Raw genomic sequence first — 23,661 nt, 5'->3', positions numbered from 1 at the left:
TCTGGCTGTGAGATGAGCCTGTTTAGGATTTGCCAGTCTGGTTCCCCCTCTGCCCATGGTCAGGTTAACCAGTCAGGGAGAAGAATCAGTACTGGGAGCTACAAGGCAAACAGGCTCTGCCTCTGGCTGGAGACTCAGCTCCAGGGTTACTGTGCTGGGAACAGAACAATGCAGAAACACATGATTGCTGGGCTAAGGCATCCACAATGAGCAGCCAACGCATCATGCTGGGCAGGAGGCCATAGACCAAAGTTTATAAAGCTTTATTAAACATTTTGAACAGCTGTGCAATGAACAAACAATACTCTGGAAGTTTCACAACCTCATAGCTTGAACTGCCTCAGGACAGCAACAGCCACTTCTGCTGCTCTCCAGCAAGAGACTGAAGGAAAGACAAACAGAGGGCAAAGGGGAGGGACACCTTTAAAGTTTAGAGACAAGTGTTTTGTGTAAACCTCTAAGGCTTCTCACAAACCGACCTCTGCCCCAGGCTTTGGGCCTGACCCACCACCACTTTGGCTGCTTGACATCCTTCTGCCAGGGAAGCTGGAGGTACCAGCTGTCTTTCCAGCCTCAGCACTTCTCCAGTCAGTAGCACCAGCACCTTCTGTCACCTCTAGCCCAAAAACACTATCACTGAAAATGGCTGCAGCACTTACTGCTTCAAGCCATGCCTCCACCTCAGGACCCTCCCCTGCCCTGCCCACACCCAGCCTTCTGGGCTAGCACAGGGTTTGTAGGGTGAAGTTCACACTGGCTTCTAAAACCCTGTGTCTTGCAGCACACCAGTTCTTCATCCCAACAGTCAATACCTTGGTAAACCCTGGACATCTAGGAGGAGGGGAAGAGAGTGTCTCTGCTGCCTGTGAGGCTTTATAAAAGCAGCAGCGTAACTGAGGCTTTCAGGCTGGGATCATCTCGGAGCATTTGGAGATCAGAAAACACTTGGGCAGTGCACACATCTCTTTGGCAGGCTGAGCAGGAGGAGGTGGCTCAACTGCCTCTGGCCCCAGCAGCTTTTGGCCAAGCACATCTGTGAGCTGTCACATCTGCCCTGGATCAGCAAGGTGGGAAGGTGGCTCCCCACAAAGAGAGGCTGAGAGAACCTTGTAGCTGCTCGAGCAGGATCAGAGGGCTGAGAGCCCCGAGTTAGACCACCGTGGCCTAATGCAGACCAGGGACACACAACTCCACCAGTGCCACCAGCTGGGCAGGGCAGGTGGCTCGGGTCTTCAGCAGTTCTCGTTGGGAGGGCTGGTGTCTGTTCCCGGTGATACGGGAAGGAAAAAAAGACTTCTGCTTCTAAAAAAGCAGGTGGTGCTGCCAGAGTTCACACAGTAAACGAGTCGAATTTCACAGGCAGAGTGGGAGGAATTTGCCACTCTAGTCCACACACAGTTACAGGAATCAGGCTGTCCTTACTCCAGTCTCATACCTAACACCCCCCTCCTCCCCAGCCCCACCCCCTATTTAAAAGCCAAACAAGAGCCCTCAGCAGACTGGAAGGTTGTGGGTTTTTAGGTGCCCACTATGCTGGGATCGTGAGCTGACTCTGGCAACTGGGATCCTGTGCAGTGATACAAGAAGCAGTTCCCCCAGCAACTGTAGCAGATGAGGAATAGAGCTGCCAGGAAGACCAAGGCACAAATCGTGCAAGGTTTCCGTTCCAGGAGAAAACTGAGCAGGTAGAATCCCATGAACATCGAGTGACTGAACCACAAGGCCGGGTTGAGGGGCTTGGGTATGAGCAGGACAGGGAGCAACCACTGCAGGCAGTACATTGTGGCTGGCTGGGGTCCGGTGGCAGCAGCAGGATATGCTCCAGAACAGTCTCCAGCAGCTCCTCCAGCGGGCAGGCTGTCTGTAGGGAAGGCAAAATGTCAGACTGTCAGAGAAATACAGCAAAAAAAAAAAATCAACTGACATTCTTATACAGCTCCATTTACTCCCAAGCATCGTATGCTGAGGTTTGACCTCCCAGTGCTAAATTCTGGTGTGTCTTGGAGCTGGTGGAAAGTTTCCTGCTTTCTGAACCACTCAGCTGGGGGCAGGATTAGCTACTGCTGGTGTAGAAGTGTATCCTGTGTGCTCTGTTTGTGAGGCTTTTACCCAGACTAACAATGGTGCAGGAACAGAAAGGGAGAAGGGGAAATGAAAAGGCAAATGAGCTGCCACAGCCTTCCTACACAGGTATTTATCCACGGCCATCCCCAGACCTGAGGGAGAGGAAAAACAAAGGCAACTGAGGGGTAAAGTACTGGGTGCCACAGAAATGCTAAGGAAGCACTAGTGTAGGAATGTCAAGGAATTGTTCAGCACACAAACTGCTTCCTCCCGGGCACAGACCAGCAGGACAGCTCAGCACTCCACGTGTAGCCACCCGGGAAAGCCCTGGCAGAGCCCAGGCTGCAAAACAAAGGGGAGGGCAGTCCCTGCTAAAGGACTTATAATCCTTGCCAAACAGCTATGGTCAGATAAGACAAAGTATGTGAATAGATCAGAGGGGGGAGAGGCTCAAAATGGCAATTTCCGTAAGTGCTGTAAACACAGGATTTCCTCACTTGGATTATTATAAAACCCTGTGGAAAAAGTGAGCTTTAAGGGCTTTCCTAAGCAGGGATGGCAGCACACTACAAGTCCAGAAAACCTGCTCATTCCTTTAGCAACCACCTCAACTACACTAGGAGTGTGGTTTTGTTTTTCCTTCTGAAGCAGCACAGGCATCTTCAAGAATTACAGATGGTTGGGAGGGACTAACTGGAAGTTATCCTTCAGTTTGTGCAGTAAACCCATGAGAAGAGGGTACTCCTACCTTATTGCCCCAAAAAGGGGAAAAGCCATGCAGGGGAATGCTGGAAAAGGGAAGAGCCTGGAAAGCATGTTCTTCCCTGCTGTCCTGTAGCTCTTTATGATGACAGGCAGCAACACTGAAGGAAGCAGCTGCCAGCCAGGGCACAGAAAGTCAGGCAAGAGGACAGCCTTGCAGGATGGCATGGCCTCACCCCCACAAGGAGAGTGTGGCCAGCACAGCTCCTGGCAGCAATCCCTTTATCTGCAAATACTCAGCGGGGCACTGCTCTGTCAGAAGGATGAAGGGCTGAGCCCAGGCTGTCAGGATTACAGCTTGGGGGTGGGAAGGTTAGTAGGATGAAGGAGTGAGAAGGTAAACAAACAGCACATTCCACTGGCTCCTGTTGGCAGGAGAAGGGATTTCCTGGCAGAGGGAGGGAGAATGAGGGATTGCACGGAAAAGCCAAGAGAAAACCACACATGGTTCTCTTCCAGAAGAACACTGAGGTCAGACTGGGCTCTGCTGCTCCAGCAGGAAGGACTCTGCCATCACTGTGTGCTGAGCAGCAGGAATTATTTTATTGTAATGGCACTAAGAGAATACAGGCCAACATCCCCAGCAGCACAAACAGATTATTGGGGGAGGTGGGCTGTGCTGCTGCTCCTGCAGGAGAGTGTTCTCCAGCAGAGAAAGGGCAGCTCAAATTCAGGTAGTAAAACCAAACTGCAGCTCAGCAACCACCCAACTTTTTAGTTCAGATTGCACTGAATGCAACAAACTTGTACCAAATCATTGATCTGCAGCCACCTTAATCCTCCTGAAACATTCCCTCCCTGAAATTTCCTGCAATCTTTTCCTCCCAAGTTCTCCAAATATTGAGCACTAAAAATCACTGCATAAACATCATGTCATGTTTTTGCTAGATCCAGGTCTAAGTTCCATCAGCTGGACTTCTGTGGCAGTCTGTGTCCCCTCTTCCTGAAGCTCTAGTTTCCAGTGTCTACAGGCAATTGCTTTGGGTTTTCTGTCTCTAGAGCAAAGAAATGGGTAAAAAAACCCCTAAGACAATGTTTCTGTCAGGATAGCACAAAGCTGGAACGAAGCTCTCAGATCTTTCAGAACTAATGGCATAGATCTCTTAGTTTAAAAAGGGTCATGTGTCACTACTGAGCCTTTAGCCCTCAAACTTTACAACTGACCACAGTCTGAAAATAATTATAATTCATTTCAGGTCTGGTGTCCTTGCTCCTACAATGCCCTTCACAATAACACTCTAAACAGCGATTTTAAGCATCTAAGCTTTACCTAAGCACTTCTTACAAACACAAAGCCATCTCAGAACAAGTTATCCATTTTTAAATATTAGTGTTTCCTGCAACAGCTAGTTGCTTGTAGCAATAAATGCAGCCACTCTGCAGAATAAAGAACCATTTAATAGGGGTTATTTTTACTGTGAAGTTTCAATGCCAGTGCCCTTCAACCTGGAAACCTCCTGGATTTCTGACAAGTGCAGATATTTGAACAGTTGCTCTTTGTATCTGTAGTCAGTTTGCTTGTATTTTCACATGCCCCTTCGCTATCCACCAGTTGAAGGCTGAGGAGCCTTTGCTGTATCCCACAGCTGATCCTAGATAAATTACCCACTACTGGAAACTTCTGTAGCTCTGTCTCCCTCAAGGGACTTGCCACCAGTAAAATACGTGCTCTTCACTAGAGATTCCTTTGTACGGCTGCCAATGAGACTGAGTTTTCTTTCCCCACTATTGATCAAAGAGAAACAGTGTCTCTGGTTATCAACTCTTTTCTGAGCAGGGAACTCTCTCCTTGGTGCCCAGGACAGGCAAATCCTTCTGGAAGCCACAGCGACATTCAGTTTTGCCTGGATTCTCGAGCAAGGTGAAACTTGCACATGAAAGATTCCTGCCTTGTTGTCTTTGTCCCCTCCTCAAGATCTAAGCCAAAGATTACCACGTCCCCAGAGCAAATAATCACCTGTCACCCAACAGCACTGGTTTCACAACTTCATCCTGCTTTTCCTCAACCAGTTGCTCTTGTTCTCCCGTGCCTGACTCACCTCCCTCCTCAGCCAGCCCCCTGTCCTGCTGTCCTCAAGCCTCTCCTCCTCAAATCATCTGACTTGGCACCCACTCGTGTTTACCTGAGGGTTCCTTTCCCCCGCCCCAGCACCACCTCTGCCTCCTCTCGCCCTCCGCAGCTCTTGGAGCCACTTGACCTCCCGTCAGACCCCTCGGCAGCAGAGTTGGCGATGCTCCCACTGCTCTTCCCACTGCTCTTCCCACTGCTCTTCCCGCAGCCAGCGGCTCTGTCTGATCTGCACATGCTGCCGGAGCCTCTTCCCTGCCAGTTCCTGCAGGCAGAGGAGCAGCCTGGGGAGGTTCCTCGTGCACCTCACTACTAGTCAGACACCAATACTTTTCCCCACGCTTATTAACTGGCTTCCATCGCATTCCCAGCCCTTCCTCCTGTCATCTTCCTTCCCAAGACTACTCAAAACCAGCTGGTCCTACTGGTGTGTGCTTGCAGGGAGGATTTTGGAATTCCAGGGAGAGGGCAGCGGCACACCTGTCCCAGCCAGACACAGACCTTCAGTTCCGACAAGTGCAGAGTGAGCAGCACAGTGCAAGTGTGTGCTGCCTTCAAATCGATCAATCACGTTCCATCTCAGATGGATAATCCATCTGAGGAGCGGGCGAGCTGCTCCTCCACACTGTCCAAGCTAACTCACCAGCTAGGATGCCAAGAGGTGTTCCTACACCACGGGTTTCACACATCAGTATGCCAATACCAAGTCTGTACCTTTCTCAAGAACGTTTTAGTTCCTTAACAGTCCATTTACCCTGACAGGGCGGAATAATCAGCTGGCTTTCCCTAAGCACTTCAAAGGGAAACTTGTTCAGACCTTACTAAGGCAGCCTTTAAGCCAGTACTGTCTGCATGGAGCCTCCCTAGCAGATGCCACAGAGTCACCCAGGCTGGCAGCTGAAAGGATTGCAATAGAACACTGAGGTAACCTTTTTATTGGGGTGTGCTGGTGCCATTCTCCCCCTTTTCCAAAAGCTGAAGTTTCTGCTTGGGAATGAAAAGATACATTGGTTGGATAAAAATCTGTCAGGTTATACAGTGCATGTAAATTCAAGTGTAAGCCTCAGGTACTTGCACTGTTTCTTACCTATGAGGCTCACCTGTAGTACAGGTCTCTCAAAACTGTTTCAACCCAAACCCCTGTCACAGCCACCAGCTGATGTGTGGGCAGTGCTTCACGCTACCAGCATGTGTTCAAACCCAACTCAAGCACCACAAAACAGCTGCTAAAAAATACACAACTCCCAGAACACTGGGACCAGGAGAGAGGTGAAGAGCTATCAAGTGACAGGTCCGAGGAGTTCAGCTAAGAAAAGTAACAGCAGAGCAGCGTCCCAGATGCCAACCCCCTGTCGTAAACCCAAGAACCACGACTGTTCGAACCTTCAGAACTATCTGCAGTGTCAGGGATTAACTTCTTCTTCAGGGCTTTTTTTAGCCTTGCCGCTATTTTTTCAATTTTTATTTAAAGCTTTATCTGCTGGGATGACTCAGCTGGAAAGAGTGAGTCTAAAATTTTTGGCAAAGGCCTTACCCCAGTCTTGGATAAGTTCATGCCTTCCCTGAACACTTGATGCAGACTCAGAAATGGTGCAATATAATTGCAAGCAGTTTCCAAAAGAGCAACAAAGCCTTGACTAACCAAGCCTCGGGCTTACAGAGTGCTTTGATTTCTCAAGCTAGGGACAAGCCAAAGCGACTCACACTGTGAAAAGTGAGGGTCTCTGCCGAGCCACTCTTTCCATCACTTCCATAGCTGCCCCCCAAAGTTTGTTACCCAGGGGGGTGGATGAGCCTGTGTCCAGAGGCAATGCCCGTTCCATCTGGACTGCAGTGCTTTGACAGCACCAGGGTGAATAAGCCTCCACCTGCGAGCAGGAAGGCAGCAGTATGATGCGTGTTTCTCTCTATAAAAGGTAGAGAAGAGATCCAAACTAAGACTAATTGTCTTTCAGAGAACTAGGAATGAGCCTGGAATTCATCAGGCATCACAGAAGCTTAAGTCAGCCAGCTCTGTGGTGGGATGTCAACATCCATAGCTGTCATCTGAAGTACTGCTAGTTTCGTTTGTACTAATTTATTAATTCTCATGGTCCTCGTTCCTGCCTTTTGCCCTTGTTTAATATCCAGAGATGAGGAATTCCAGGCCCATTCCCTAAAAAAAAAGTTTTCATTTGGATCCCTTCTCTAACTTTCATGCCTTCAAAAGGCTTCAGAGGTCCAAACTGCACCTGATAAAGGCCAGTTTTCTGTGTCTCAGATAGGCAAAAAATGCAGTCTGGGCAAGGGGTTATGAGAAGTCATCATATATAGGCTGTAAATACAAGAGTTACTCAACTACGACAGTATGTGTAAGATCCATTGTAATGTCTCAGTACCAGCAAAATATGGAAGAGTTCCGTGTGCTGTGGGACTGCATTTAAGAGCTTGGGTTTTTTCCCCTCTTCTCTTGCACTTGCACGTTCGGGATGTCGTGAGCGACGTTCGCGTGGCAGAACAGGCTCTAAACCCGCCCTGAAACTGTGTGGGGTCTGCAGTGCTGTGCCCGAAGAACATCACGGAGCATCCTGCGTTAGCAGGGACCCGCCAGGACCACCCCAGCCCAGCTGCTGCCCCCGCCGCCCGAGCGTTGTGCTGCCCCGGGCAGGGACGGGCCCTGCGCTACCGAGAGCTCGGGGCCGTAACCGCCCGCGGGCGGAGGGACAGCGGGGAGGGCGCGGGCAACAACCTGGAGCCTCCTCCGACCCCGCGGCTCTCCCGCAGCCGGGAACCTGCCCCGCTCTCGCCTCCCCCGGCCCGCACTCCCGGCGCGGTCCCGCCCGCCTCCCCCGGCCCGTACTCACGGCGCGGAGCCGCCGCCGCCGCCTCACGCCGCCATCCCGGGGCCGCCCCGAGCAGGGAGGGAGAGGCCGCCCGAGAGCCGGGGACACGGCCCGGCCGGCCGGCTGTGCCCGGCCCCGCGGCGGAGCCGCTGCCGCTGCCGGGGGAGGGAGCGGGGGGAGCGCTCGGAGCGCACCGAGCGGGGCCTCGGGCGGGTCCGGGAGCCCCGCGCGCCGGGGCCGGGCCGGGCCGGGTGCGCCTGCGCGGGCCGAGCGGCACTGCGGCTGCGCGGGGTCAGGCGGGCGGCGCTGCCCGGGGGGGGGGGGGGGGGGGGGGGGGGGGGGGGGGGGGGGGGGGGGGGGGGGGGGGGGGGGGGGGGGGGGGGGGGTGTGATTCTTTTCTGAAAGGTTTTTTTGAGGGTGCCTGTGAGGGGTTTTCTTCTTTTCGGAAGGGTTTTTGTGCGATCAGGGGTTGTAGCGAGCCGTGCGAGGGGCGGCTGAGGGCGCTTGGTCTGCTCGGCTCGGCAGCACCCTCCGGGGGGCCGGCACGGATCTGTCTGTTCTGTGGTGATCGGTCGCAGGACCCCAGGGAATGGCCTGGAGTTGTGTCAGGGCAGGTTTAAGTTCGATATTAGAAAAAGGTTCTTCCCCCAGAGGGTGGTTGAGCACTGACCAGGCTCCCCAGGGCAGTGGGCACAGCCCCAAGGCTGCCAGAGCTCCAGGAGGGTTTGGACAACGCTCTGAGGGACGGGGGGGATCGTTGGGGTGTCTGTGCAGGGCCAGGAGTTGCACTGGATGGTCCTTGTGGGTCCAGGAATGCCTGGCTCCATCCTCTGGACACCCTCCCTGCAGCTGTTCACAGACGAGGTCCCCTCTCAGTCATCGCTCCTCCAGGCTGAACAGCCCCAGCTCCCTCAGCTTTTCCTCACGAGGGAGATGCCCCAGTCCCCTCATCACCCTCACAGCCCTGTCCTCTGCGAGCTCCATGTCTCTCGTGTACTGAGCAACCCAAGACGGCCACGCAGGGAAAGGAGCAAAATAGTCCAGGAAAAAAAAGAAAACCCAAAGACTAAGATTTTAAGCTTGGCATTTTCACAGCCATTTAAAACCCAGCCAGCCATGTTTGCAGAACCACCATTTCCCGCAGGGTTTTGCGCTTGGCTGGCCCGTGCATTTGATGGGTGTGATAAGACCTGTTCCCCCGATGGCCCAGCAGGTGAGGATCCAGTTTCCCCCCGCTCTGCCATTATTCTGGGCTGACCTCTTTACAGGGTGTTTAAATTCCTGCTTTATGGCACTGCGTGGGAATGGCCCTAAAGCCTTTGGCTTTCAATCCATGAGCCTGGCACTCAGGGCCCTTTCTGGATCCCACCTAACACCTGCAGCAGGCAGCCTACACCCCAGGAGCTGGGCTGCTCTGAGCAACCAGTATGGGCTGCTGGTTGCAGTCTGCAGGATTTGTACTGAACCCAACCTGAAACAACGTGAGGTTCTCCAAATCCCTTTGTGAACTGCCATGTGGACCCTGCTGGCTGCTTCCCCCTGCCCTGCTGTGGGAGCTGGGTGCTCGCTGAGCTTTTGTTTGGTTGTAGTTGCAGCTTTCCATGAAGAAATTCCGTTGTGCACTTGAAGCCTGGCTGGCAGAGCTGTGGCTGGAAGCAGCCTGAGCTCCCAGCCCCGTGGCATCCTTTTAAGCAAGCAGGAACAGAGAGGAATCGCCCAAAACTCATGTATTTCAGCAGCTCTGCAGGCTGCGTGGAGCCATCCAGTGGAGTGGATCTGTAAGGAGCTGCAGAGAAAAGGGCACCTCTGGCAGGGAAGGGAAAGGTAATCCCAAGCCAGTGGGAACAGATTGTTCAGTGCAGGACAGGAGTCAAGGGGGTTTTTATGGTTTTTCTGTTCAAAGTGGAAGCTTTTCAAGTAGTCAATGGGCTTAGAGCCATTTTCCATCTTCAGGATGGGAGCGCCCTCTCACCTGGTTGGATCCCAGAGAGATCCAGGCAGCAAAACAGAGCAGGATGCTTCCAGCCAGGACAAGTGGCACCGGTGCTGTGCTCCCTGGGTCTCCCCAGGGATCCCCACAGCCGGTGCTGGCTGCCCTGGTTCCTCTCAGAGCAGGGGCACTCCCCTGAGCTTGCGGATGACGTTGGCCAGCCGCTTGGCCAGCCCGCCCCGGCTCGGCTCCTCCACGTGGAACGTTCTGGTCAGCAGGTTGTAGAAGGAGCCGTAGCACACGGCCACCACCGTGCAGGTGAGGCAGATGACGTTGTAGGGCATGCTGAAGTCTGGGGTTGGCAGGTTCACCAGCAGCGGCTCCGTGTACAGGCGCACGAAATAGCTGGAGCCATCGGAGGAAGGAAACCTGGGGAGTGGAAGCAGGAAGGGCAGTGTCAGCCTGCAAAGAACCACTGCTCTGTGCCCACCAGAGGGGTGACAATGGCCACAGCCCCCAGGCTGCAGGACAGCCCCCAGGCTGCAGCACAGCCCCGCTCCCCAGAACAGGCACACGCACAGCGAGGTGAAGAGAGGGCTCTGCTCCACATCCACGTCCTTCATCGCAATCACACTGGGCACCAGGGCACTGAGCACGGATGAACTGAGGAGACAAAAACACGCCAGTGTCAGTCCTGCCAGCCAAGACAGCCCCAGAGACCTGAGCAGCAAGTCCTGCACGAGGCCCAGGGGGGACTGAGGAGCTGAGGAATGTCACTACCCGACGTAAAAGCCATGATTGGGGTCAGGTGGGTACTCTGTCCACTTCAGCAAGGCCCTCTCAAACTGGATTGTGATCTTGGTGACGGAGTTGGCTGGCAGCTGGATCAGCATTTCCAAGAGGTGAGGCCGCCTCCGGTCCTGGGCTGGCTGGTAGTGGATGTAACCTGACCCCAAAGAGATGCTGTCAGTGGCACCAGGGGGACCTTGTGCAATCTCACATTGCCAGGGCATCTCCCGTGGGGTAGGGGCTCCTGCTTCCACGGCCCTGAGAGAGGTTTTCTGGGCAAGGGAAGATGTACCCATAGCAAAAAGCATGGGTTAAAGCTAAATCCAGCTGGTCTTTAGAGCTGATGACCCATAAAAGTCAGGTGTTCATAAGAAAAGTTACAAATGCAAAATAAGACCGAGTCATCAGTTTTAAACTAAGCCTCCTGTACTACAAAAATAATGCACTTTGGTTTAGACCCTTGTTAGATTATGAAACACCATCCATGTGCCTCTTATAAAACAGACTTTATAGTCTCATCTGCTGTGAGCACTGAACTCAAGGGTAGGAAAACATCCTACGATGTTTTATTTCACAATGATCACTGGGGCCCAAGGGAGTGGCTAAACCCTCTCTGGAATGAGCCGCTCGTGCCAAGGAAACCGGGTGGCCCGTGCTCCCAGGAGGGTTCACTTACTTGGCTTGTTCTCCTTGCCCTTGGTGATGATAGTGAGGGTGTGCACGTAGAGCCGCAGGTACCAGGGCACAGTCTCCAGCAGGATGACGGGGAAGGCCCGGTAGGGGTGGGTGTTGTAGATGAGAGTGCAGATCTCGCCGGTCTGCAGGCCGTAGCCACCCACGTACCGCTGGGCATGGAGCACGGGGACGGGCATCTCCGCTGCGGGGCACACAGGGACAGCAGTGGGGGGCCGGGCCAGGGGAGCTTTAGGCCTGGAGCCCTGGCCAGAGGTGCAGATGGAGTGAAATTCTGCTCACTCACAGCTGTCTTGGGGCCGCTTCCACTTCAGCTGCACGTTGAGGCTGCGAGATGTGTTGAAGAGCGAGGGGCTCAGCAGGTCATAGACAGCGTAGGTTTTCTTGTCTCCCTGGACAACAGCTTCGTGTACGGATGTTGGAGGGGGGGTCACTTCCAGCAGCTCCTTTTCCTGAGAAAGCAAATGGGCCATGAAAGGAAAAGTGCCTCTTGAAGTAACTGGCAGTGCTGGGCAAAGCCCCTCCAGCTGGCCCCGAGCTTTCCCGCCCACCTGAGGTGGTCAGTCTCACCAACAGCAGCAGGCTCATCCCCCTGGTCAGAGCAAGGGAACCGCCTCCCAGGGGCTGGGCCGTGCAGGGGGTGGAGGTGAGGATGTTTCAGGGCCACACGAGGGAGCAGGGAGCGCTCTCTGGTCCGTGAGCTTACCTTATTCTTGGGAGAGATGTCAACATAGACTTTGCTCTGCGATGCCAGAGGACAGGCGTCAGTCAGTGTGCGGGAGAACATCTTGAAGAGGGACCAGTCTGTGGGAAGCAAAGTCAGTGTCAGGCAGTGAAGTGCTGCAGGCTGGGGGCCCTCCAGCACCACAGTGCACAACCCCCAGGCTTACCTTTCTTTCCTTGACCACTGGAAAAGACATCAAAGACCACAGTGAGGGTCTGTCTGAGCTCCCAGGACACAGCCAGGCAGGAGGCATCCTGAAAAACAAAGAGACAAGTGGCTCTGATCACACCTTCTGCAGGGGCAGAACACCAGGACAGAGCTGGAACCTCCACCAGGACCACCACTGGGATGAGAGCAGAGCAGCAGGACAGCTGTGTTAGACACAGTGAACCCCCAGCAGCAGAGCTGGGCAAACCAGTGTGTCACCTTACAGGGTGGATTTTCTGTTGGGATGTTGAGGGAGGGAGCTGAGCCTGGAGCTTACCCTGCAGATGGGGCGGATGTGCACTGCCTGTGAGTGGTAGCTGCTGTGGAACAAGCGCTCGGCCTTCAGCAGCACAGCGAGCCCGGCCTGCAGGGAGCAAAGGAGGGACTCAGCCCCTGCCCTGCCCTCTGCCCCCACGGGAGAAAGGCCCAGCTGGGACTTCCCACTGGGAGCGACCCAGGGAGGCAGCAGGACTTGCTGTTACCTTTGAGCCACAGGGGAGCAGCTTCTTCCAAGGCGTGAGGTTCTCAGTGCAGACGACTTCCCGGGGCAGCACGGCGTATCGCAGCAGGTGGTGGTCTGTCCCTGGGAGGGACTGCAGGGTCACCAGCCTGGCACTGCCACAGGCTGTTCCACCCCACACCCACCACCCTCTCAACATGAGCTCCATCAGGAACACCTCCCACTCTGCTCAGAGTGATTTGGAAACAGTAAGGGTGTGCATGTAAGGATGCATCCTAGCAGATTTTCGTTTTCATGAGTGCCTTTAATCTTGTAGTTCTCACTGTTTCATAAAATACTTTTCAGAGAGACAGATAAGGGCCTGGGAGCATCTGCCATGAACTGCTTGTGGGTTTCCTCTGTTCCAATGCAAGCCCTGTTTGCAGGGAGAGCAAACACTTCCAGGAGGAGGTTAACAGACTGTGTTGTACCCATACCCGGGGTCACCACAGGACCTGCCCCAGAATGCTGGCAGTGACACCAGGCAGAACTAAAGTGAGAGGCAAGAGCAGGGCTCACCATTGGCCAAGCCCAGGGGTTTGAAGGATGCTGTTGGAGTAACTGTGTTGGTCGAGTCAATGAAGTTGAGAGAAGCACAGAATATTCCCGAGAGGATGTTGCTGAGTTCTTTCCAGGCTTTGTCAACACTGTGTGAGAACAGATACCAGAGATTGCTGGGCAGTTCAAATCCTTGGAACAACAAGCATTAAGTCAGTAACATTCAGTAAATATGAAGGGAAGAGAGAACTCTGTGAAGCCCCACAGAGCTGCTGCAGCTTGAACAGGAGCTGAGTGCTAAGGGAGATGGGGACAGGTACTGGATGGGAGTGAAAAGGAGTCATGGATGAGACGTCAAGATATAACTCTATCCCATTAGTGCAGTGAGGGGTTTGTCATCACAGAGCCCACAAGGGAATTACTTTTGTGCCCTCAGCACCACATCCTGCCCTGTGTACTGAGTGGGGACATGTTCTGCTTTTTTTTAGAGCTACTCCTGGCATTCCAGGCCCTTTATTCCAGCAGACATTTTCCACCCAGGAGACCAATTCACACACGGCAGCTGCCTCCTGAGAGACGAGCCACAGCTCCCGGGATCAGTGGCCATGGAGGGACCGGGGGGACAGATCCACGGCCAGGGTACCTACTCAGTGACCGTGGGCTGGAACCAGACCCAGAGCTCGGCGCCGGCGGGTGCCTGGAGGGGGGGCTGCCCCCAGAACCGCGTGCGCCAGAAGCCCTGGGTGAGGGCGAGGTGCAGCTCACGCACGCCCAGCGCCGCCACCAACCGCCCCAGCGCCTTCGGGAACAGCCTGTAGTGAGAGACTGTGTGGAACCCGTTAGTCCCTGCCCGCTGCACCCCATCCCTGCCCCTGACGTCACCCCAGGGCCTGGCCCAGCATGACCTCATCCCTGACACTGCCCCTGCTTTCACCATCACAGGCACCCCACTCGCACCCCCACCCCGAGCCCCTGCAGCCCTGGGCCTCCCGCAGCCCTGCCCTACCCTGCTCGCCTCTGACGTCACTCATCCTTCTGACGTCACTCCCATCTGATGTCACAACTCAATGCAAACCATCACGCCGCGGTGTCCCCGCCCCTGCGCCGCGCCCCAGCCAATAGCAGCCTGGTCCGCCCCCGGCGCCAGCCAATAATAGCCCGGTCCGCCCCTCGGGCCAGCCAATAGCGGCCCGGTCCGCCCCGGCGCGGCCCGCCCTACCTGCGCCCCGCTGCAGGTCCGCGTCCCAGCGCGTGCGGAACTGGAAGGTGGCGGCCACGTCCCCGGTGGGCAGCGGGCTCAGCAGCAGCTCCTCCCGCAGCGCGTCCCGCCGCTCCCGCGCCACGCCCGCCCGCCCGGGGCCGGCACACGCCGCCAGCAGCAGCAGCAGCGGCACCGCCGCCATCCCGGGCCCGCCCGCCCGCGCCGCTTCCGCTTCCGCCCCTCAATGGCGCCGCTTCCGGGGCCGTGGCCATGGAGATCATCCATCCTTCCTTCTATCCATCCTGCAGTCCATCCTCCCTCCCTGCCTTCCCTCCTCTGGGCCGGGGCCCCGCCGAGGAGCTGCTGCACGGAGCGAGCGCTGCTGTTTGCTCGGAGTGTTCGGAGCTGGAGGGGACCACGAGGAGCGGCGAGTCCCTCTCTGCTGGTTGGGGCGGTGCGAGGGCTCCCGGGGCTCCCTCCCCTTGGGGGTTCCCTGCGGGGTTGTGCCTGTCCCGGCTCCCCTGCTCGTCCCAGCCCGGGGGAGGCAAAGGGCAGCCACAGCCAGGCAGTGACATCCCGTGGAGCTCACACCGACTCCCCCTCTGGCTGGCCGTTCCCCGTGATGATTTGAGAGGAGTGATGGTTTGCTCCGGTGGGAAATAAGCGTAAAAATTGTGACAACGTGGGGTTGTCACTTACCAGGTGCTGCACCTATTCAGTTAGCCACTTACTTGCTCAGATCTAAGGTCTTCATGCAACATTAACTTGGAATCAAATCCAGTTGACTCAGTGTTTGTAAAGGATAAGGAGTTCCCTTATAGGTCTTTATTTTCCTCTCTTGCTTATTTTATAGCATTTTTTTTCCCTCTTGCTTATTAGGGGCATCACGTGAAACCAAAAAGGTAGCATGCCCAGAAGAAAAAAAACCAAAAAAAACCAAAAAACCAACAAGTCAAATTTCTTTACACAATGTTGCTTGTTGGGTTTTTTGTTTGTTTGTTTCTTTTTTTCAAACTGAGCAACTCCTTGCAACGAGATACTGGTAAGTAATAAAGGTTTAGATGCATTTTGGAAGGTAATTGAAGGTAAAGGCATCCAGCCAGAGCTATTAATTACCCTGTGCCTACTTTGGGAATTCCCTGTGCCAGGGCCTGAGAAGCCCTGAGGCCTGGCCCTTGTTTCTCAATCATTTTCCCATCTCAGGAACAGCTGAAGGCAGTACATGCAGCGTGTTGGTGCTGCCATATGGACAGGAGGCACTGCAGCTGTGTCAGGTGGGCTGGCTGACAGGAGTGCAGGGGTGTCTGCACTCCCCCTGGGAAGCAGCAGGATGGAGGAGCATTCCCTGGCTCCTGCTGCTGATCTCCCAGGCTCCTTTCCCGGTGACCACGGCTGTGCTGACGCAGCTGGAGCAGGGACAGCCCTTTCCTGGGCTGCAGCCACTGACAGTGGCAGTGCCAGCTTTGTTCCCAACCCCTCTTGGCCTGGCCTGCGGGGTCCAAGCTGCATAGTGGCTTCACGTTGATGCTCTCCTGTCACTGCTCTGGGCCGCTGTGCTGGGAGAGCAGCAGCGTCTGTGCTGTGTGTGCTGCTGTTCTCCACTCATCCCACCTGTGTGGGAGATCCCAGTGTGCTCCTGGTTCCAGGTCACCATCCCCCAGCCCTGCTCAGGCTGTGTCTGTGCTGGCTCCCTCCCTCCTGGAGCACAGCCCAGGTAGCTGAGGGGGGTCACCTGCTGCACTTACAGCCCTTCTCTGCCAAGGTCTGTGCTGTCTGCTCAGGAACCATCCCTGGGCTGTGCAACAGGAGGTTTTGATTGCTCTGTGTGGCACCCTTGGCACGCTGGCTTTGCGCTGCTCTCCCCCCTCAATCGACTCCAAACCCTCACCTGGCGCTGTCCTCTCCCAAAGACACACACACCCACTGTTGGTTAGATCAGTGTTATTTCTCTGTGTGCAGTGTTATTCCTCTGTTGTTAAGTGCTTGTCTGGGCAGAACCTTTGTCAGTAGAACAGGGGGAGCTGGGGTCCCAAGGGATGGCTTTCTGGGAGTGGTGGGGCTGTGGAATGCTCAGCGTTTTTGAGGGGGGGTGAAGCAAGGAGTGTTAGCAGCAAAGCCTGAAGAGTTAAGTTTGGGAGCTTACAATACCCCTTTCCTTCTTTTGTCTGCCAGGAGAACCTGTGGAGGGAGAGGAGGGGAAAACCATCTCTCCCCTCTGGTAGGGCAGCAGTCCAGGAAGGGGTTTGCTGAGCACCAGCAGTTTTCCTTCCTCTGGGCTGGCAAGTCCATACGGAGGAGGCTGGGAGCCAGGCACAGCTGCCTGCTAGCTTCTTGCCACCTGCTCTTTGGAACTGTCCTCCTGCAGGTCCTCCTCATCCGACTGCACCACGGGGGTCTCGGCCCCCTCCTCGCTGGTGTCCAGGCTGTTCAGATCCGTGGAGGCCGAGGACGTGGAGGAAATGCGAGACTTGCTCTCGGCTGCGTTGGGCACTTGCAGGGTGATCTCCTCTGGGCACTGGCTGGCGTCTGCCCCTGGAGGAGAGAGCAGTGTGAGAAATAAAAAGCCTTCTGGAAGTTTATTGTTCCCTAGGCTTCATGGCCAACACTCATGTCTTACTCCTCGGCAGGCTGTGCATTCCTGGCTGCTCTGCTGTGGCCGCTCCCCACCCCACACGCCCGGCTTGGCTCGGGCAGTTGCTGCACATTCCTTCCCTGGTTTGGCAGTGGAGCCGTTTCCGTCGCAGGGAGCACAGCTCAGAGCGTGCTGTGCGAGGCTGTTGCTGCAGCAGGACAGGAGGTGTCTGGCCTGACCTCACTCCAGTGTGTGTGTGGAGGAAGGTGCAGCCACCCTGGGCTCTCCCTGCTCTCCTGGGGTCTGGCTGGGAGGTGCAGGGGTCCTGCAGCCTTCCCGCTCAGCACGATGAGCTCTGCAGCACAGAGTGGACCTGGGGACTCTTTACTAGACACTGGCTGCTCCAGAGGCACTGAAGGACAAGGGAGTTTGACCCCTGGATGAGGGAGGTGCCCGGGCTCTCCTGTCTTCTGCAGCACAAGGTATTTACAGGGGTCTGTATGCCTGGGCTGTGGAGCTGGATACTGATGTGGAGCAGCCTGGGGTGAGATCCCTCCAACCTCACAGACCCCAGCACCAAGTGTCTGCCTGTGGTGGGTGTGGATCGGCCTGCAGGGTGGCTGAGGCTGAGGAACCAGCCAGTGTGGGCGCTGGGGGCAGGAAGGGCTTCCAGCCTGGCCCACAAAAGGCTCAGGACCGCACATACCTGGCAGGGATCCAACAATGCTGCTCTCCTCTGTCCCACAGCCCAGAAACACGTCCACTGTGTCCTGGTCTGACAGGTCCATCATGTCCATCTGCTCCAGCATGTCCACATTCACCTCCATGGAAGAAATGCTGCCTAAGGGAGCTGCAAGAGACAGAGACCAGTGAAAAGGTGGGTGCTAGTGCCAGGCAAAGGGCACCATCAGCACTGTGCAGGCGGGACCCTGAGGAGGGAGACCAGCCTTGCCACGGGGAACTGAATTCTGCTTGCTGGTAAGGGACCCCCAGGAAAATCATGTTGCCTGGAAACATCCCTCTGGAAGCCCCTGCTGTCTCACTGCAGTCCTTGTCCCTGCTCCAAACTGCTGTCTGGAGGAGCCTGCCTGAAGCCAGTGACTCTGCAGGGCGCCAGCCTGGGTACCCATGTGCAAATGCCTTCAGAGAAGTGGTGTGAGTAATGCACAGCACACCCACACACAGCCTGTGTGGTCCCATCTCGGTGCAGGACGTGTGTCCCCACTGCCGTTACACTGGGGATGGCCCACCCATCTGTAACCCCTGTGTCACCGTCCCCTGAGACAGCCCAGCCCCTGCTGGTGCCCGCAGCACTTACGCCTCCGATGCTCTATCTGCAGGTGGGACATGGGGAAGAAGAAATCCACGTCATGCTGGAAAACCTCCTCAAAGAACTTCTGCCGGTCCCGCAGTTTGAGCTGCTGCTGCTGCATCTGCTCCGCGTCCAGGCTCCGCTGCGCCTGCTCCATGTCGGCTGGGGAGGAAGGTGAGGAGAGTCAGGCCAGGCAGGGCTGTCCGAGCCCTTCTGCCTGTGCCAGCTCACACTGTACGGTGCTGGGGCTGCTGAGCCCCCCCTGCTCTGCTTTACCAGCGCACGCTGATTTAGTCACCGTGGGTAGATGTTACACACCGGCACGGCAGCGTCACCAGCGCTTGCTGTGCTGGAGCCTCACTCAGATCCTGCTCCTGAGGCGCGAGGCAGCCGGGAACGGGGAGCTCGCACGCTCACGGCTGCTGAAGGGAGTTACAGGGGGAAGGGGTGCTGGGCTGAGATCAGCCGCGGTTTGCGAGTTTCGGTTTCCCCGCTACCAAACCGAGGGCTGTGTGTGAATGCTGATGAGCAGGGGAGCTCCAGGGCACGGCAACTGGCGTTAGTGCTCCGGGATTTCTGGGCTGAGGGATGCATGAGGAACAAAAGCCGCTCGCAACCCTGTCACCCCTGCCCGTGCACACCCCCCGCGTCACTATAAATACAGCTGCACCCACGCTCGCAGCCTCCCGCTCACAGCCCTGCTCACAGCCAGCTTGGCTTCTGCCTGCGCAAACATTTTCATTCCTGTAATTCCTCGCACAGTTCACCGCCGGTGTCTGTGTCCCTGGCTCACTGGAGGGACTGGTGGGAGCCCTGGGGCTGTTGCCGAAGGAGCTTGTTGCTCATCCCTGAGCCTGATTACTCCCTTTTGGGTTGGGTACCCACAGCAGCAAGGACCCAAGTGGCACAGAGGGGCTGTGGCTGGTGGCTCCAGCTGTTCCCAGGCTGGTGTTTGACCTCAGCCATTCCATATTTCTTCTCTACTGCTCTTGGCCCAGCCGGCACAAGGAAAATGTGATTACTGGAGCAGGCAGTGCAGTAACCAAGGAAACCAAACAAACATCCTCTGCTCTGCCTGAGCGCAGCCCAAACCCTCTGCTCCCCCAGGCTAGGGAGCAGCATCCCCACCCTGTCTGGCAGGAGCGGGGGCAAGGACAGCAGGGGGGCTGGCCATCAGCAGCATGGAGCAGCACAGGACCCAAATGGGAGAGAGATAGTTAGCCTGGTGAGATGTCCTGGAGATCAATGGCACATCTTCCTGAGAGCCCTTCCAGGGTTTCTCTGCACTCCGTTTCTGGGGCATCCTTCAGTGAAAACCCATCATCTACAGGTGGCTGCCCCAGCGGGCTGGGCTGTGCTGGCAGCACAGCGTGGGGATGCACCATGACTCAGTGCCAGTCACCACCCGCTTTCTGGAAGAGGCTCTGGTCCTCTTCTGGCTGCTCAGCGTCTTCCTGTGCTGCCTGGGGCAGCGCTCCTGGCTGCCTGCAGGGATCTCTGCCTTGGTATGTCTGACCCAAGCACCGGTGCCGAGGCTCGGTGTGCTGTGCAGGGCCCAGGCTAAGAGCCTGGGAAGCTTTCCTGGCAGGAAAAGCACCAGCCCAGTGCCACTGGGGCACAGCAAACACCTCTGCCCTGTGCCACCTGCAGAGCAGAGTGGAGCTGGGGACAAGAGCTGTGTTCCCAAACCCAGCTGTGCTGAATCCATGGCAAACTGCCACAGCTCAGCACACTGAGGACAGCCCTAGGAAGGCTGGGCTCAGGGCAGAGGCTGTGCTGGCTCCCGGATTCAGGGTGACAGACCAGCTCTCCTTGGGACACCTTGCCAAAGGGAGCCCAGTGTGAGGTAAGGAGGAGTCTCTAAATCCCCCTGCTGTGCAAAGACAAAATAAACCAAAATGCTCTCAGGTGCTGTCCCAGGTGCCATTAAGTGTGTGCTGTTCTCACTACCCATGTCTCCCCAGCACGTGACCGATACTCGGAGCAAAGGTGCTTGGGGAGAGCGAGGACAGGCGGCTGGAGGCAGCATTCCTGTGGGCGCCAGCGTTTCTCTGGAGGGAGAAATTAGCAGGACCTGTTTATGAACTTGTTTTCGAGCTGTCGCCGGGGAGTTGGGCACGAGCACTGAGATCCCATTATGTAAGGAAGGCCGGCAGCGGGAGGCAGCAGCTGGGGCTGTGCTTGGCCCTGCCTGACCCGTGACCGCGGTGAGAGCCGGGGATGGAGCCTTCCCCCCTCCCGGGGCTCTTCCAGGCCCAGGGGGAGCGAACAGCCCTGCCAGTGTCGCTGCCTCTGGGCAGCCCTCTCCGGGGAAATAAAGGAGCACGGCATTCCCTGCCGCGGCCCTTGCCCATGTGACAGCCGGTCACCAGCCCCGGGATTGTCTCATCCGCCTGGCATGTTCCCACCGTGGGACACGTTCGCACACACAATGCGGCCCCTGTGCACCGTGGGGGATCTGTCGGTACCTGCTGGTGGCCTGGCTTTTATTGCCATTGTCATGGTTATTACGAGGGGCTGGAGGCTGATCAGCATTCAGAGCCAGGCTCTGCCCCGCTGGCTGAACCGCCCAGCGCGGGCACCGAGCGCCCGCTGCCTTCAGATCCTTCCGGCTCTCACGGCTTGTTAGCCAGTGCAGCTTGGAGAGGGACTGGGGCCAAACACTGCTGCAGAGTTTGGATGGGCAGGGCAGGGCAGGATTCCCCCCAGGAGGAGCAGGCAGGGATTTCTTTCTCACCTGCTCTGAGGATGGAGGCCCCACGGGCCCCTCCACCCTGCCAGGGCCACCCCTCGTGGTGTGGGCTCGTGGCTACGCCGTGGTGGGGAAAGCTGTGGGAGGGCTGGCTGAGAAGCAAAGCTCTGCAAGCTCTCCCATCCACACCCTCGCCGGAGTGGGCTGGGAGAGGAGCAACTCCAAGGTGCAGTTAGCACAGGGCAAGGGTCAGACAGGGCTGGAGGGTGTGGGGAGCACCAGCTCAGGGCGCTTCTGACTCTGCATCCATGCCGGGAGTGGAGCACATTTCAATCATCTGGCTGTGTTTCCATTGGGAGTGGACGCACTTTTCATTCCTCCTTGGCCCCCGGGATCCCCGCTCTGTGCTGGTCGATAGGAGGGCTGCATTTGGGGCGGGAGGAAGCTTGTTACTTGGCACAAGGCCAAGAGAGAATGGGGATGGCCTTTTCCTGAGGCCACAGCTCTGCAATACCTTGCAGAGATTTCAAAGGATTTAAAGGTCCCGGAAAATAATCTGGTCTGAGAAAGGGACAGTGGGTGCTGGGGAGGTGAGCAGAGTTTTAAGTAGTGGGTTGCTCCAAGCATGGGCCAGTGCCCTGCTGAATCAAGCAGCTGGAGTAGGCTGGCTTTTGCCCTTCTCCCTGAGCTTTCCTGGAGCTCAAACCTCTGACTCTGCTCCTCCAGAGAAGCCCAGAATGTCCCACTGCTGCCCAACTTGCCACTGTGCGCCTTGCCCTCCTGATCCCTACGTGCAGGGCTGTGAGGAGATGGCTGAGGGACGATGCAGCTCAGCTGCCACAGCATCCTCTGGGAGACTCTGCAGAGATGGCCTTTCCCTGTCACCCTGCCCCAGCACAACCCCTGTGGGACAAGGGTAATTCCCAAGGGCTTTCAGCTCCTTCAGCCTTGGGAGAAGCGGCTGGTGTGGAGAGCTGGGAATGCCCCAGAGAATCACTCGGGGTCAGGCCCTGCAGAGACGGGATTCTGGACACGCCGGCTGCCTGAGCGTTAATTCCCTGCACGGTTCTCCATCGGCACGTCTGACCTCGTGTTGCAGCACAGCAAAAAATAACCGTAGCCCTGGTGAGAGGAAATGCACCAGGCGAGTGCGAGGGAGGCAGTGGTTTTGGCTGAGCTGCTTGCCGGGAAAAGAGGGAAGGGGGGAGAACTGGAGAGGGAGGACATGGCACCTCGTAACCCCTGTGTGTGCCGCGGTTTCATCGCCTGCACTCCTCCGAGCGATCTCCAAATCCCCTGCGTCTCAGCACTAAAAATATCCCTCCCCGCCGCCCGGAGCTCCTTCCCCGGCAGAGGCTGTGTCATAAGACCCTGCTATTTGCGGGGCGCTGCTTCCTTTCATGCGAGAGAAGCGTGAGGACGGGGCAGCCAGGCGGGCAGCGCGGTGCCCGAGGCACGGCGGGCATGACCCGGGCACCGTCCCTGGCTGGCTGCCCCCAGCCAGCCCCGGTCCCCCGGCTGCCGCTCGCCCCGCCGCTCGCTGATGGCTTTTCCCTGCTCAGCATCCTCATACCCTCGGCCCCGCGGGGGCGGGAGGACCCGCTCCTGCCGGGAGCCCCCGGCACTCCGAGGGGTGCCGGTGCCACTCCACAACAGGTCCCCGAGCTCAGCCCTTTCCCAGGAAAGTGTCCCCCAAATCCCCCCGTCCCCCGAGCATCCCCGTCCCGGGCACGGCGCTCCCCGGGCAGCAGCCCCGCTCAAAGCCGCCCGGGCAGCAGGTTGGTGCGGCGGCGGCTCGGGGCGGCCGGGCCGGAGGCTGCGGGGACGGCCGGGGGGGGGCACAGCGGCTTTGCCAGGGGCCTCAGGTGGGAGCTGCGGAGGGGGTGGAGGGGATGTGGCACCCGAGCCCTGCCCGCCCGCTTTGGAGCCCCGCTCCCATCCCGCCGAGCCCTGCCCGCGGCCGGCACTTACCGGGCAGCCGCCGGCTGCGGCTCTGCGCCCCGGGCCCCGACATGCGGCTGCTGCGCCCGGGCCGTGCCGGGGACGGGGCTCGGGCGGGCCCCCCCTCGGCCAAGCCGCGCTGCGGGGCGGTGCTCGGCGCTGCGCGGGGCGGGACCGGCGCGCCCATCACCGCGGCAGCGCGGGGCCGCTCCTCCCGGAGCCCCCCGGGAGTCCTGCGGCGGGGACGGGCTGTCCGGTTCCCGTCTAGGATCGCAGGGGCACCGTCCGCGCTCCCAGGCCCCCGTGGAGAGCAGGGGGCCCCGTGCGCGGTACCCCGTCCTCACGGAGGGTCTCCACATTCGCCGGGACGCGCGGAGAGTCCCCACGCAGGGTCCCTGGCCCCCAGGGAGGGTCGCTACAGCCGGGCCCCCCCTTCACGGCCGCTCCGGGCAGAGCTCGGTACCCGCAGGGTCGGGCTGCAGGTGCCACGGTCCGGCAGGGGCTGTGCCACGCGTGGCAGGAGGTTGGTAGGGGGAAGGCGGGGGGGAGGCAGGGTCTCTCTGGGTAGGGAGCACAGTTACCATTCACGCTCGCTTTTCCTCAGTTTTTCTTTACTTTTCTTCTCTAAATGCCCAAGTCACGCACTGACGCGGGAGAGAGGACAGCACACTGCACGGATGGGTCAGGGGCTCCCTCCCCAGCTCACTCCTGGCCTTGTGAGACGCTCATCCCCAGCAGACCCCACTCTGGGGTGTTTTCTCCCACGTTCAGCCCCGCACATCAGGGCTGCTCCTTGGCAGAGGAGCGGACTTGGCCGCCCGCCTCCTTCCTGTGTCTCAGCAGGGTGAGTCAGTGCCTCGCCGTGCCCAGCGCCAGCTCTGCCCACT

At 57.5% G+C, this 23,661-nt stretch overlaps 3 protein-coding genes across 3 annotated transcripts; all 3 read right to left on the bottom strand.

Moving 5' to 3' along the window:
• Nucleotides 1–225: 225 nt before the first annotated feature.
• Nucleotides 226–7,834, bottom strand: BLCAP (BLCAP apoptosis inducing factor). The gene is made up of 2 exons (XM_027885088.1): nt 7,738–7,834; nt 226–1,861 (listed from the first exon to the last, which is right to left on the bottom strand). Exon 2 carries the CDS (start codon nt 1,779–1,781, stop codon nt 1,518–1,520), a length of 264 nt encoding a protein of 87 aa, XP_027740889.1. The 5' UTR covers nt 1,782–1,861; nt 7,738–7,834; the 3' UTR covers nt 226–1,517.
• A 1,800-nt stretch (nt 7,835–9,634) lies between these two features.
• PIGT (phosphatidylinositol glycan anchor biosynthesis class T) lies at nt 9,635–14,459 on the bottom strand. Its single transcript, XM_027885079.1, has 12 exons — nt 14,276–14,459; nt 13,704–13,881; nt 13,078–13,205; nt 12,542–12,642; nt 12,337–12,423; nt 12,019–12,106; nt 11,835–11,932; nt 11,415–11,580; nt 11,112–11,312; nt 10,427–10,592; nt 10,226–10,309; nt 9,635–10,075 (listed from the first exon to the last, which is right to left on the bottom strand). The coding sequence occupies exons 1-12, from the start codon at nt 14,457–14,459 to the stop codon at nt 9,823–9,825; spliced, it is 1,734 nt and encodes a 577-aa protein (XP_027740880.1). The 3' UTR covers nt 9,635–9,822.
• Nucleotides 14,460–16,183: 1,724 nt separating this feature from the next.
• DBNDD2 (dysbindin domain containing 2) lies at nt 16,184–22,971 on the bottom strand. The gene is made up of 4 exons (XM_027885082.1): nt 22,805–22,971; nt 18,148–18,303; nt 17,536–17,679; nt 16,184–16,789 (listed from the first exon to the last, which is right to left on the bottom strand). Exons 1-4 carry the CDS (start codon nt 22,959–22,961, stop codon nt 16,581–16,583), a joined length of 666 nt encoding a protein of 221 aa, XP_027740883.1. The 5' UTR covers nt 22,962–22,971; the 3' UTR covers nt 16,184–16,580.
• Nucleotides 22,972–23,661: the final 690 nt, after the last annotated feature.

This window comes from Empidonax traillii, unplaced genomic scaffold (genome assembly GCF_003031625.1).
Source record: "Empidonax traillii isolate 1590-97213 ecotype Southwest subspecies unplaced genomic scaffold, ASM303162v1 scaffold160:size908849, whole genome shotgun sequence".
Lineage (NCBI taxonomy): Eukaryota > Metazoa > Chordata > Aves > Passeriformes > Tyrannidae > Empidonax > Empidonax traillii.
The sequence above is the reverse complement of the archived record's forward strand: the minus strand, read 5'-3'. Positions and strand labels throughout refer to the sequence as shown.

Excerpts from the sequence above, each read along its gene's own strand:
- BLCAP (XM_027885088.1), bottom strand. The coding sequence starts at position 1,781 with ATGTACTGCCTGCAGTGGTTGCTCCCTGTCCTGCTCATACCCAAGCCC.
- PIGT (XM_027885079.1), bottom strand. The coding sequence starts at position 14,459 with ATGGCGGCGGTGCCGCTGCTGCTGCTGCTGGCGGCGTGTGCCGGCCCC. Across the intron at positions 12,643-13,077 it reads ACCCCTGGGCTTGGCCAATG|GGACAGACCACCACCTGCTG; the intron begins GTGAGCCCTGCT and ends AGTCCCTCCCAG. Across the intron at positions 11,933-12,018 it reads CAGTGGTCAAGGAAAGAAAG|ACTGGTCCCTCTTCAAGATG; the intron begins GTAAGCCTGGGG and ends TGCTTCCCACAG.
- DBNDD2 (XM_027885082.1), bottom strand. The coding sequence starts at position 22,961 with ATGGGCGCGCCGGTCCCGCCCCGCGCAGCGCCGAGCACCGCCCCGCAG. Across the intron at positions 18,304-22,804 it reads CCGCAGCCGGCGGCTGCCCG|CCGACATGGAGCAGGCGCAG; the intron begins GTAAGTGCCGGC and ends CTTCCTCCCCAG. Across the intron at positions 16,790-17,535 it reads CATTGTTGGATCCCTGCCAG|GGGCAGACGCCAGCCAGTGC; the intron begins GTATGTGCGGTC and ends TCTCTCCTCCAG.